This window comes from Alosa pseudoharengus, unplaced genomic scaffold (genome assembly GCF_046254945.1).
Source record: "Alosa pseudoharengus isolate Yale_2024_CS ecotype anadromous, Long Island Sound unplaced genomic scaffold, YU_APseudo_1.1 YU_APseudo_1.1_scf_8, whole genome shotgun sequence".
In the NCBI taxonomy this organism is placed as follows: Eukaryota; Metazoa; Chordata; class Actinopteri; order Clupeiformes; family Clupeidae; genus Alosa; species Alosa pseudoharengus.
Window position 1 is genome coordinate 31505558 of NW_027468870.1, and position 15000 is coordinate 31520557.

At 47.0% G+C, this 15000-nt stretch overlaps 1 protein-coding gene across 1 annotated transcript in view; it reads right to left on the reverse strand.

Moving 5' to 3' along the window:
• The window catches only part of LOC143112710 (roundabout homolog 1-like), a 120851-nt gene that overhangs the window by 85966 nt on the left and 19885 nt on the right, over nt 1-15000 (reverse strand). The window contains exon 2 of the mRNA XM_076274976.1: nt 10086-10419. Within this exon, the coding sequence (XP_076131091.1) occupies nt 10086-10419 (334 nt within the window). The remainder of the gene's footprint in view (nt 1-10085; nt 10420-15000) is intronic.

The following is a 15000-nucleotide window of genomic DNA, read 5'->3' on the forward strand; positions in this document are numbered from 1 at the left end:
ACTGACACATACCAGGCAGAGAGAAGAGAAGTCATCTTACAATGATCTCTTTTTCTCTCTCTCTCTCTCTCTCTCTCTCTCTCTCTCTCTCTCTCTCTCTCTCTCTCTCTCTCTCTCTCTCTCTCTCTCTCTCTCCCTCATGAATTTTAAAGATATCCTCCTTCACAGCACTCAGGCTGTTTTACACTAATCTTCTGTGAAAGTGTGTGTTCTTAGCCAGCCGCTGCTTTCATTTGTGTAGCCAGGTCTTTGCGTCCCGTGTCACTTTACACGCAGGCCAGGTGGGTATTTTGCTGGCTGCCACACCCAGCATGGCGCTGAAAGGGAGAGAATGGGCTAGAGAGACAAAAGGGAGGACCGAGTCACGGGAGGGACCGACGCCAGGGCCCTGATGGACACTAGCTCAGTGGGTCAGGCCCTGCTCATAACTGTGTGCCCCCTACAACACAGAAATACACACTATATGTTGCCATACAAAAAAATACACTATATGTTGCCATACAAAGAAATACACTATATTATGTTGCCATACAAGATACACAAATACAGTATATGGATGTCGTGTTAAATTCAATGTTGGTTTTCAAATCCCCCAAAGCCAGTCCTTTATATATTTAAGGATAGTTGACAAGTGTGGTTGGCATGTAAATATAAATGTAAGCTTAGCCCATGTATTGTATGTGTGTGTGTGTTTGTTTACATGCACACACTCCTTTATATGACAGTAGCCCCTGGTGACTCACTCTGTGATTTTCCAAACTGAGCAGTAGAGCAACACTATCACTCCTGGTTGAACTTTAATCTAATCCACCAGAGTCATGCTGCCCTTAACTCCTCCATCCCAAGCCCTCCTCTTCCTCATCCTCCTCCTCCTCCTCCTCGTCCTCCTCGTTCCCGAGTGCTCGTGTGCTTTATGGCATGTGCGCGGCCGTTTGTTTCTCTCTCTCGGATACGGCGGGACCTCGGGGAAGCGGAGAGAGGGGGAAAAAGAGTGCGGCAGCCAATAACCTCTGGGGCAGGCCACCACTGACTCTCCCCTCACCTCAATAAAGAGCGGCGTGATTGAATCAACGGGCCGAGGTCAAGAGGACGCCTGTTCATTTCCCCGCATCCCATCAAGGCCTCGACTGGCCGGCGAGCACTGGGGGAGGGGGACGCTGAGTGTCCTGTCCGACATTTATTAGAGGGGAACTAGGTTACATGTCAGTCATTTTTCCCCTCGATCGCCCTCTCATCCGTCCTCTTTCCCTCTCCCTCACTTTCTTGCCTCTATCCCATTCTCTCTCTCTCTCTCACTCTCTCTCTCACTCTCTCTCTCTCACTCTCTCTCTCTCACTCTCTCAGATACTGGCTCTGATAGTGTGGTTTCTGCTTACTGCAGCGTCTCTGGTCCTGGCGGTCACGCTTTCGGCTCCGTGAGGTGCTTCATCTGTCACTGTCTCCTAGTGTCACTTCTCCTCCACACAATCCCAAACAACAACTCTCCTTTCTCCACCCCCCCTCTCTCTCTCTTTCACTCTCCATCCTTCATTCTATCAATCTGTCCCTGTCCTCACACTGACCGGCAACAACTGGCTCTCTCTCTCTCGCTCTCACTGTCTCCTTCTATCTTTCCTCTTTCATTTTGGTTCACTATCCTAATGCATTCCCTTCCAGCGATCCTTCTCTATAGCTCCATCTCTCAATCAGTGCCACAGTGTTTCAGGGCCTCCTGCCAGTCACCACTGCTGGGAAAGCAACTTGCATTGTCATCCACCACAATGTGGATATCTGTTCATTGTTCAATTACAGACGCCAATCTGTCTGTATTACAAAGGAATATGAAAACACATGCACACACACACACACACACACACACACACACACACACACACACACACACACACACACACACACACACACACACACACACACACACACACACACACACACACACACACACACACACACACACACCCCTTCCAGCTGTTCCTGTTTCTGGTTGGTATTTTACAGAAATTAAGAGAAACGTTTGAATCAACGTGTCAAAAAAACAACATCCTGCTCCCTCCAATTCAAAGGGTGCACACAACCCACTGCAAAACTATAGATCTCCTACCGACCAGTGTTTTTTTGTGGCAGGCGCTTTGTGTGTGTATGTATGTATGTGTGTGTATGTATGTGTGTGTATGTATGTATGTGTGTGTGTGTGTGTGTGTGTGTGTGGGGAGGGGGGGGTCTGTAATGATTACTCGCAACTCCAGTTAGCGCTCGCGCTCCCCTTTGATGAGCTCTGAAGGACGTCCGGTATTTTCTCCCCGGCTTCAATTGGTGGAGGATAAAAGGCAGAAGTCCATTACGGGGAGAGAGGGTGGGGGCCAGCACAAAGAGCTGAGGAAAATGGAGTGGGGGAAAGGACAGAGAAAAAGTAGAATGCTACAACTATCCAGCAGTGACCATTCCAAATGCTGTCCACACATATACGCTGAACTAACACACACGCATACAATACACATATACATACACACATACATACACACACACTAGCACAACTATGCTCTCATGTGGACAAACAACCACAAGCAGACATAAATGTCCACACACAAACACATACACAAACACACACACACACACACACACACACACACACAAACACATACACATACACATACACATACACATACACATACACATACACATACACATACACATACACATACACATACACATACACACTGCAGAGACAGAAACTCACACACACACGCTTCCGCAAAGCCTTGTATACACTAACACAAATGCATATACGTGTATACAAGAATGTGCACACACACATATTTTACACACACACACACACACACACACACACACACACACACACACACACACACACACACACACACACACACACACACACACACACACACACACACATCCAAAGGACGAGCATGACTTTACGAGTAAACCGAGGTCCCCATAAAGCCGCAGCTGGAGGAGGAGATGAAAGGCTGCGGGGAGCCACGCAGAGGCACACAAAGAGGGCCTCACTCTGTTTGAAGAGCGCACCGCGACCTCTACTCCGGATGCGAACGGCCAACACCAGCCTGGGGTCAAAGTTCAAATGACAGTCAGCTCATTAACACAGTCCCTACAACAGACTTTTGTGTTCCTCTCATACATACATAAAGTTGCTGACCTCAAAAAGACTTCTAATAAGGGACACATAGAAGTTTGTTAACTGAGAGACACTGCCTGATGTGGCCTGAGGACAAAGCTCTTTTTGTTGTTATAGTGCTGATTGGAGGCCATTTGTTTGTAAGTGTGTTCTTTACAACTTAATGTTTTCTCCTGTCGGATCCCTTTTTCAATGATAAATAATCGTCCAATGTGCAAGAATAAAAGTTTATGCAGAGAACAATCAGTAAGTCTGATCTGGACAAAGTGCATAACCGCAGCATAACCTCATCAAATCCAATTATAGCTGAATCAGTTAAGGAATGTCTGGATAGCTATCTCACTTGCACGCATGCATTCGCATGCACGCAAGACCATCTCTCTCATACACACACTCACACAGTCGTCTAAACAGACATAGACACACACGCACATGCACACGCTCACTAAATCTCTTTAACACACACACATATTCAGACAAGCATGCACAGCCCAAACTTCACACTGCTCTGTTCTAGAACCACTCCAGGCCAAGAGGCCGTGACCTTTCACCCCCTTGACCCCTGGTAAGCGATGGCTCAGTGCAGCCCCTGGGGTGATTGATCGCGCCGTCAGAGAGCCAGCCGAGGTGTATCAGCTGACCCAGGGCTCAACCCCAACTTCCTGTTCGACGTGTCAGCATTCACGGTCCCCCGAGCAGCCAATCATCCGACCCATCTGGAAAACTCATAAGCTACACTATATTCCTACAACATAACACAATACACAATCACACTCCACTACAACTGCCTTACCTATCATCACAATACACAATCACACTCCACTACAACTGCCTTACCTATCATCACAATACACAATCACACTCCACTACAACTGCCTTACCTATCATCACAATACACAATCACACTCCACTACAACTGCCTTACTTATCACAATACACAATCACACTCCACTACAACTGCCTTACTTATCATCATTGATTGGTTGGAATCAATTAAATGTACGGTAAGTATAAATAGTTGCTCATAAATTGTGACTCAAGTGGTTTAATTGGCATAAGAGGTAGATAATAGATGTAGATGAATCATGCAGAGTAACAAAAGTAAATAGTATTGGACAAAGCAAAGCAAAGACCTGGTACTGTAAACCTTTTTTCCCCTTCTTCCAAGTGCTCACACCTCCCAGCAGTCTAATTGTCTCCCCTCTTTAAGGCAATCAATACAATTATTTTGGGCTGATTCAGTTTTATGGGATTCAATTGAAGTCCATTTAATAGAGAAGCCCTAAATGAATTTGACTTGATTCCATTTCTAGCCCCAGGAGTGGACAACTGCCTCTGCTGCACTATAAAGCTCCTCTAACACTCGACATGACACTCATCGATTGCAGGGCATTGAGTGTGTGGCAGCTACATATAACATCACATCCCATTACTGTGAATAACAGCACATTACAGTGAGGAGCAGCAACACACTCTAACAACACTCACTCGAGTCCTTTTGCCGAGGTTAACAGACAGAAACAGATGAGGCTTTATAAAACCTCTACAAAGATCCCCTTTCTTGTCCATATCCCCCCTCAGAGAGAGAGAGAGAGAGAGAGAGAGAGAGAAGCAGTATGTGTGTAGAAATGACCACATGGTGACCTTTTCACCTCTGAACTCTACCCCTTGACCTTGGTCTTCTGGAAGTACCTGGCTCCACCTGCCTGTAGTATTCTTAGCTTGCAGAGGAGTGTGCTGCTGCTCATGGTGGGGGCAGTGGGGAGAGTGTGTCCAATGGGGGAGTGTTTTTAAGGCTTGACCTTCCCCAGCACACAATACACCTGTTTGGAAACTGCACCAGGCAGAAGTGACCTGATGACCTACAAACATACACACACATACACACACACACACACCCACACTCACACACACACACACACATGTACAAAATGCATATACGCAAACACACACGCGTGCGTGCACACACACACACACACACACACACACACACACAATGCACATACACAAACACACACATACACACACACACACACACACACACACACACACACACACACACACACACACAGCTGTTGCCCAGACACCCTGATTCTGACAGGTGAGCAGCATGGCAAATGCTTGACACCCAAACAGCCTCAAACTGTCAGCCTGTGTCTGGACTAGCAATTCTGGACACCACCAACACCCCCCCCCTTCCCCCTCTCCTTCTCCCCCAGCCAGCCACCTCCTTTATACCCACATGTTCCAGAATCCTGGAAAGGCCCTTCCATCCAAACTGGAGCTCAAACTGGGCCAACCCATTACATTACACGCAGTAAAGCTAATGAAGGAGAGAGCGAGCGAGACGAGTGAGGTAAGCGAGAGAAAAGTGGAGCGAGGGTGTGGGAAAAGGAGAAGAAGAAAGCGCGAGTGGCATAGAGAGAGAGAAAAGGAGAGCAAGACTGACCCCAACGCTCCCCCATCGCCCTCGCCGTGTCGCGTTTCGGCTGCGGCGGGGGTGCGGCCATTGAAGCTGATCAGAGCCAATCTAGACAATGGCAGTGATTTCACCAGGCACGCAACAGAGCATTTCGTAAAGGACACAGAGGCAGCTCTCCGCTCTGCGCCGCTAAAAACGTGTCTATTTTTTATTAGAGATCATTCTGGGACACCTCAAGCACAAAAAAACAATGCACGTGTTCTCCTGCTAACAGTCACTGCATGTGAAATATGGTTATGAATTCATTATGAGAATTAATGTGTTTTTAACAACCAAAACTAAGCCACAAATCTTTGATCCATGTCATTAATAACTTTACTTAACTAACATTTTCTGCAGCACAACAAAGTAGGACAGAACAACAATAAACACAATTAAAACTGATACAAAAATTAACTATTTAACTACAAAATGACCACATTAGCAAGTCAACAAAATTGGGCATATAAAACGCTCCATTTATGAAAGACTCGCGGTGGTGATGTGAAACCGTGCGGAGGGCAGATAAAAAAAAACGCCTCGCAGACGCAACGTCACAGACCCGCAACCGGCGGCGTCCAGGGGTAAAGACGGGTAACGAAGAAGAAGGAGAGAAAAGAAAAACGGAGAGCAACAAAGGGACGGAGGGAAAGGAAGGGGGGGGGGGATGCAACAGCAGTATAGCCAAGTTCTCCTGAGATCTTTCTCCTCTTTCCCTCCTGACGTGGAGAAAGGACCACACAGAGAGATGGAGAGAGAGAGAGAAAGAGAGAGAGAGAGAGAGAGAGAGAGAGAGAGAGAGAGAGAGAGAGAGAGAGAGAGAGAGAGAGAGAGCAAAGCAGGGCCAGAGCGCCCCTGTAATAAACTTAATGAAAGGCAAATAAACACTGATTTTCAGTGGAGTCTCCATAGGGGTTCAGCTGGGTGAGTTCCACTGGAAAAATATCAGTAAGGATCCTCTAGTAAAACTGAGCCAGCACCTACTATATATATATAGAATATTGCCTGAGAAATTTGCATAGAGAACTAAAATGGCAGGGTTCTTTGGCAGGGTTCTTTGACAGGGTTCTTTGCTGGTTTTACAGTAAGAAAGAAAATGTGTCTTTCTGTTTGAGCTTTCCCAGTTCCGTTCAGAATCATATGGTTTGAGTTAGCACCCCAAACAGGCTTCTCTGGCGCCTCCAAACCCTCTGTCTCTGAAAAGACTTAGAGGGTCGCTGGGATCGTCCAGGCACGCGTCCCAGCATTTGAAACAAACCAGAAAACACTTAATATCTGTGAGAAATGTTTCATGTTATGAACTGCAGAAAAATATTGTGCAATGCTATGACTCTTTTCAATACCGGCATTCTGAATGGAAGCTGTTGCTGAAGGCACACCCCAGGCATCTGTGACCTCAGCAAAGGCAGCTTATTTGCCATGGTCATAACGTTTTAAAGGCGCTGTCTTGTGACACATAAAAAAAACAATGCTTCCTAGAACACCAGCGACACACACACATGACACAGAGGCTTTAGCACCAGCTGTGGCACTGTTGAGAGATAAGTGTGTGCTATTCTGTTTTAGGAATGCCTGGCAACTCCACCTGATCCACTTCTATGAACATTCTGTTTGGTCAGGCAGAAGGGTCTTATATTTATTCATGAGTCTCAAAACAGGGAACAATAAATATGAAAAGTGAGAGCTGTATACATTAGAGAGAGCTAGAGAGAGAGAGAGAAAGAGAGAGAGAAAGAGAGAGAAGGAAATAAAAGAGTGGGTTTGAGGGGGGTTGGTGTCCAAGCGAACGGTTCGTGAGTTGACAAGTGGTTATGTGATTCCATAACAGGTCGCCTGACCAGCCAGGCAGAGATCAAACAAGCGCATCAATGCGTAATTAGATTTGCTGATGTTTCTATTAAGCACTGGCTGCGGTAAATTAGCCTCTGATGGAAAACACATTCCTCGCAGCCAACGGGAAGGATCGGCACTGTGATTCTGCATGTAATAAGTGTGTGTGTGTGTGTGTGTGTGTGTGTGTGTGTGTGTGTGTGTGTGTGTGCAGAAACCCCCACTTCTCTGAAATGAAACACACTGGCGACACAAAGCCCAAAGCCCTTATCTAACTCCCACAGACAGAGAGGGAACCTGGGATATCTATTTTTCCAAACAAGCCCGAGACACTTGATGCAGTCCACATAACACACACTGTTTTCTCAGCTGCGCCACTCTGGAGACCCTCCGAGTCCTTCTCTGAATAACCAATAAAGAGAAAGAATGTTTACTGATGGCGTATGGTCTGTCATCCCTAAAAACACACAAATGGAGTTGGGAAGACACTGAATAGTGATAAGGGAGTATCGGACCTACAGTAAACAGGTCGGATCCACCATAGAGCCCATTAAGAAGCCATTCACCATCCTCCAGTAGTTTGGAGAATTTGGACTATGCTCTGGATGATGTACAGTACAGTGTGGGCCTCCCGCTCTCTATGGCACTGTCTCTCTGTCTCCCTTCCTCCATCCCATGCATTCTGGTGTGTGTGTGTGTGTGTGTGTGTGTGTGTGTGTGTGTGTGTGTGTGTGTGTGTGTGTGAAAGAGAGAGAGAGAGAAAAAAAGAGAGATGTAGATGTGTATGTAGAAATGTGTTGGCAATACAAACTGAGTATTTTGTCGAGCCAATAAAGCTCTTTGAATTGAGGGGGTGGGGGGGACTTGCGTGACACTGAGCCCCTTGCCCTTATCGCTGCGTTTGATAGGATCAGCCAGAGAGCAGACGGTCAGGTAGCCACAGTCATTAGGGTCATCGCACAGTTTGTAGCCAAAGATTATGGCAGTAATGCACTGGTCTCACAGCTAGAGTAACAGAGGGATTTACTTGGCCCTTTTATAAACAGAGCCCAATCCACAAAGACTGGGAGGGGGAGGAGATGATGCCTCTTCATAATAAGAGTCCATTCAGAATTGTCATTCTAATTTTGCAAATGGAGTGATAATGAGACAGTGAGTGAAAGTGGGGACTTGGGAGAGAGAGAGAGAGAGAGAGAGAGAGAGAGAGAGAGAGAGGGAGGGAGCAATCGAGGTGGGCGATAAAGAGAGGGAGAGAGAGAAACAAACTCCGAGAGGGGGATTAGGGTATAGTCCGGCGGCAGCTGATGATGTTTTCGGAGGTTAGATGAGGGGATAAAACAGGATATAAATCCATTACTGCGCCCCCCCCCAAAAAAAATCTGGCCGTAAGCTCTCATTTTCCCCCCAGTAAGCAAAAGGCTTGTGCTGTTTACACTGTGGCATTGACACCACATAGAGCCAGCTTAACACTTCACCTCAGATAACCTGCTGCCCAGAGAGGTCTGAAAAAACACACGCGCAAAGCACTGAGGAAGAAAAATAGCCCTTATGAATTCTAGTGGCAAGCACACTGTCCTACTCAGTAGACTCCTAAAGAAGTCTATTAAGAGCTATGAGGATGTGCTGCAACCACAAAGAGAGAGAGAGAGAGAGAGAGAGAGAGAGAGAGAGAGAGGGAGAGATAGAGAGAGAGGGAGAGAGAGAGAGAGAGAGAGAGAGCTCTTTAGGGAGCATCCCAGTGCAATCAGAAGACAGTGCTGATGAATGTGTATGATTAAGGAGGATGTGAAATTGCTGGCCTTGATTCATAACTGCCTCAAAAATAGGTCTGGCTCTATTTGGGTCCTTTTTTTTTTTACCAAAACTGTCTTTATAATAAGAAATCAACATGGATGCCTGTTCAGTGTCTCCTTCTATCATTGATTAGGCAGACTCAGTAGAAAGAATGGAGCAAAATTCGAAGAACTCAGTCAGGCAATTACAGGGCCAAACTCTGGGACATTTCAATTTCACCTCTTGTGACAGCAAAAGTGCTCGATTAAAGGGGGCGCTTTCTAGGAATATTAGAGAAATGGGGCACTGTTGCTACCCACTGTTGCTACCCAGTGGCCTCGGATGCCCTCGGATGCCCGCGGAAGCCGTTCCTGGACGCGAATCAGGGTTTGACTTCGCTCGTGCCCCAGCGGACACGCTTCGCCAGCAGGCAGCTCATTTTGGCCCTGTGGTCGGACGCCATGTTATTATGGTCCTGTTTGGACCAGGCAAGTTGGGATCATGTCATTACGGTTCTGTTCTGCCTCACAGTCATGGCTATCATTACGGGCCCGGCGCTGAGGCTGGCTGGCCGGCCGGCTGGCGGGGCACCAGGCGGAACCGCTCGCTTTCGCAGTCTCCCTTCTCCAGTGTCCAGCCGATGGTGACAAGAACACAGCCGTGCTCGTCTCCAGTGAAGTACTCAAATACCGGGTATCACGTTCCTACTCTGTTTGATGCAATGACACCAAATCCCCGCAGAGTACCTCCCACAATTTCCAAACTCCGGATTAGCCGGGAGATCTTTAAAGCCCCCAAAGACACCCTATGGGTCAGCCTGCGCACAGACAAGAGGGGGAACGGTGAAGGAGAGCCAGAGAAAGAGCTGACCACTTACTGGCTACTTCCAGCGACGCGTTGTGACTCACGGCCTCGCCGAGGTAGTTCCGCGCCACGCACACGTAGCTGCCGTCGTCGGGCTTGCTGCGGCGGCCGTGGACGATGCGCAGGAAGAAGAGCGAGCCGCTGGGCAGCAGCATGCGGTGGGAGCGCGGGTTGTCGCGGTCCGTCTCCACGCGCTCGCCGTCCTTGTACCACTCGACCGTGGGCGCCGGGCGGCCCTCCGCCTTGCAGTTGAGGGTGGCCGGCTCGCCCTTGGACACGATCAGGTCGGACGGGTGCTCCACGATCCGGGGAGGAGAGTCCTCCTGGCGCAGTCGCGAGCCTGGGGGAGAGAGAGAGTGAAGAAGAGGAGGGAAGAGAAGACCAGAAAAGCACAATTATATAAACAATAAAATCATTTCTTTTTCATCAACACATATCCTCACCAAGCACAGGTCACGCAGCACCAGAGGAGAGAGGGAAGGGAAGATGAACGAGGACAAGGAGGAGAAGTGATGGAAAAACAATTACCGCAATTGCATTAAGTAGTCACCTAAACACCATCTACCACACAGATCTCAGACACTGAGAAGCCGCACGTAATTGCAGACAGACGTGGTCTCTTTCTCTGCCTATTATTCCACAATCAGCTAGGCACCACAGTAGAGGCAGCACCTAATTGGCTGCATATGTTCAAAAGTCATCTTTCCCAGCGTGACACCGTCTTGTGGATGAGTTCCTCCTCGCCTCTCCCCCCTCCCCTCATGCTGAGGGAGCATATTCTCCCTATTACAGTCCTTCGGCACGCAGGCCAAATTAATCATGTCGTATCGCATGTAGGACGCCCGTGATGTCTAAGATTAATTAAGTTAGTTCTCAGAGAGAGAGAGCGCTAGTGGATCCACGTGGTTGCTTCTTTTCTTTCTGCTCATGTCTTTGTCTTAGGGTCTGGTGCTGTTCTCTTTGTTTTTATCACGCACACGCACACACACACACACACACACACACACACACACACACACACACACACACACACACACACACACTGGCAAAATATACACAGATGTATTTATGTCACGTAGAGCATACTCCATCATGTGTTCTATGAGCAAGAACCAAAAGACAGGAACTGTTCATAACATCCACATCAATTTGATTTATTGCGGGAATCCTTTGGCGGGTAAGTATATTTAATCAATCACAATGTCATGTAATATTATAATTACTGCCAGGTCATAATTATTATTAAGTTAATAGACACAGACACCTTGACAAAACATTACGATCCCACGGGAGTCGTTCCTGAACAAACTTTCTGATTTTCCAAAGAGAGTCCAGAATCTTAATGTTCATGTCTCAATAAGCCATTTTCCTCTGCCACTATTGTCTAGTGTTCAGTCTAGTAAGTGGATACTGCTATCTATTTTCCTGAATTCACTGAGTATTCCTCCTCACCATTTGGCCTCACGCACACTGCATATGTAACAACACAACACTCAAATATGAAACGCTGTAAGAAATATGTCCAAACCACTCCTTGGAAAAGCCTTACTTTGATTTACAAAGCAGAGCAAAGCTGCAGCAGCAGCTTGCAGAAGCAGTAGGAGATGTAATCGAATGTAATCTTTTTCGTAACTTGTTTCATTCAGGTGAACCATGAACACTCCTGACTCCACCCTCTTAATCAAGTTCCATTTGTGAGAGGCCTCCTCCGAAACGCTTTGATCCTGTGGTGGCCACGGTAACGCAATGATGCCCGTTGGTCTCCGTGGCACGCCTGTGCAACCTTGAATATCTTTGATACATTTGCTCATTCCTCCATTTCTAAGGTAAGTATTTCTTTTTTTGATTATTTTAAAAAGGAGGGCTAAAACTACACGGTCATGCATGGTATGTTTTATTAAAGGCCTCTTTGAAGTGGCAGCATGTTTTGCAATCAGGACTCCACTCCCTGCTAAATGATTTCCTTCTTTAAAAGACATCTATCAGGACAGTGAGCAGGAGCGGTTTCTTCAAGGAATTACACATTTATATTCTGCAAAGTGAGTGGGCAAAGCTGCAGAGGGGAGCACATTTTTCTGGCTTCTGGAGTCGGCTGTGGGCTCGTCGGATAAGATTAATTATGACACTGGAGGGGTAGTGGGTGCAGGCGCACACATGAGCTGGAGCGTGAGCGCACACACACACACACACACACACACACACACACACACACACACACACGCACGCACGCACGCACGCACGCACGCACGCACGCACACACGCACGCACGCACGCACGCGCACACACACCAGACATATACACACACACGCATGCACGTACCCTGGAGACACACAAACACACACACCAGGCACACACACACACACACACACACACACACACAGACACGTGCACACACAGACGCGCACACACAGACACACACACACACACACACACACACACAGACACACACACACACACACAGACACACACACACACACACAGACACACACACACACACACACACACACAACACACACACACACACACACACGCCTCTGAATCCCCACTCAAGGCTTCATCCATCATCATAGAGGGCATTACTTAGAACATTGCCCACTACTACCCTACTAGGCTAGGTGCTGTCTATCTGTACAGTATATGGGCATGTGTTTGTGTGTGTGTGTGGGCATGTGTGTGTGTGTGTGTGTATTTAACTGTGTGTGGCTGAACAGATGTGTCCTTATGTTGGTGTATTCATGCAGACATTCGTATAGTATACTATAGGTTTACACGCAAGACAGTACCAGGTGTCTGGTTCCACAGCACCATGCATGGTTAACTTATAAGGTAATTAACCATTTAATCAGGTCCCAGAGTGACCGGACTCAGTGACCAACTCCAAAATAATCCCCAAAAGGGCACCGAGCTGCTTTCTCGCTGCCTTTATGACCTTGTCACCTGACCGTGACCATGACGACCCGTCTCATCACTGATTACACTCTTTCGGAACCCGTTTCCACGTGGTCTACTGGGACCATTTCTAGGTACCCGTTTACAGCTCACATCGTTGCCCAGTGAGTGGGAAACAAATCCTCCCAAATAAAAAAATAAATAAATAAAAAAACACAGCAACCCTTCTGGCTGTGAACCATCTGTTTCACTGCACGTTTTTAAGGGGCTGTGCGTACATTTAAAGGCTGCACGGATCCACTTTGGGCTGAGTGGGCTTAAGTGTTTAAGCGTTTGTTTCTATGCGTGTGTGTGTGTGTGTGTATGTGTGTGTGTGTGTGTGTATGTGAGATAGTGTACATGCGTGTGGAAATGAATCTGTGTCAGTGGGGGAAGGGGGATATTTTGGTAGTGTGCAGGAATTTGAGGGGACAGACTAAAACCATATGATGTAAAAGAGAGACGAGGAGAATGAGAGACAGAAGAGAGAGAAAAAGAGAGAGAGAGAGAGAGAGAAAGAAAGAGAGAGAGAGGGGTAGGGAAGGACAGAAGATTACTGTCCGGTAATTGCTCCCATTCGTACAGGGGTATTTTACCTGTTTTATAGAGCTGCCAAGGGAAGGATGTGATTTCACTGGGCTTTCATGTGGCGATGGTGAGGGGGAGGGGGAGGGGGAGGGGACGTGCTCTGACGTACAGGGCGTCTCGCGGCTCTCACTGGAGATGGGTTGGTTTAATATCAGACAGAGCAGTGGGATACCAGGGCATCGGCCAGCAATGAAAACAAACACACACAGACCTACCTCAGAGATGTGCATACGTCACACTAAGGACCTGTGTGTATGTGTGTGTGTCTGTGTGTGTGTGTGTGTGTGTCTGTGTGTATGTGTGTGTGTGTGTGTGTGTGTGTGTGTGTGTGTGTGTATGTGTGTGTGAGTGTGTGTGTGTGTGTGTGTGTGTGTCTCTGTGTGTGTGTCTGTGTGTGTGTGTGTGCTGAACTTTTGGGAAATGAGCATCAGAGTGTGGTGAGTGTGATTCAGCAGCAGTATATTTCTCATCAGTCCTACTTCCTCTCACAGTTAACAAACTATATATAGCAATCTCCTGCTGCTGGGGAAGATAGAGGAGGGAGCATTCAGATCAATTGACCATGGCTTACAGGCAGCCTCAATATATATCCTGCTTGCTCTCTGTTGCACAAACACACACATACACACACACACACACACACACACATACACACAAACATCACACGCACACAATCATTTTATAGGAGGTTGAGAGTGTGCCTTATCTAAGTGAGATCAATATGAATACAAGCATGCACGCACACAAACACACACACACACACACACACACACACACACACACACACACACACACACACACACACACACACAATACAGAAGCACACCACATAAGACCATTGAAAATCAAATGGCTTCTGCACAATTACCAAAATTACCTTTCCTATTTGCTAGGAAATTGGACTTATTGGACTACTGGACTCATTCCTGACAAATGTGTGATATCTACATTGTGACTCAACACTGATATGAAATACATTGACAGATTGGACCACAGCAATGATGTACCACCTCAAATTAACAAGAAGAGGTAAATAAAATTGATTTATTTTGCCAGATTAATGTGTGGAGTTGCTTTCCTGTTCTCTCTTTCTAACACACACACACACACACACACACACACATGGTCTATGATTTTTACAGTCTATGATACAAACACACCACACAATCACCACAAAAACACACAAATGAACACCACACACACACACACACACACAGACATACACACACACACAAAGAGACACAAACACACACAAACACACACACACACACACACACACACACACACACACACACACACAACTCTTGCCAAAACCTACGCAAGCAGCAGCCCAGTATCTGTGCCCCCCAGGAGAGAATCATACGTGTTCCAGTGGAACTGAATAGAAATGAGGGGAGTTAATCCG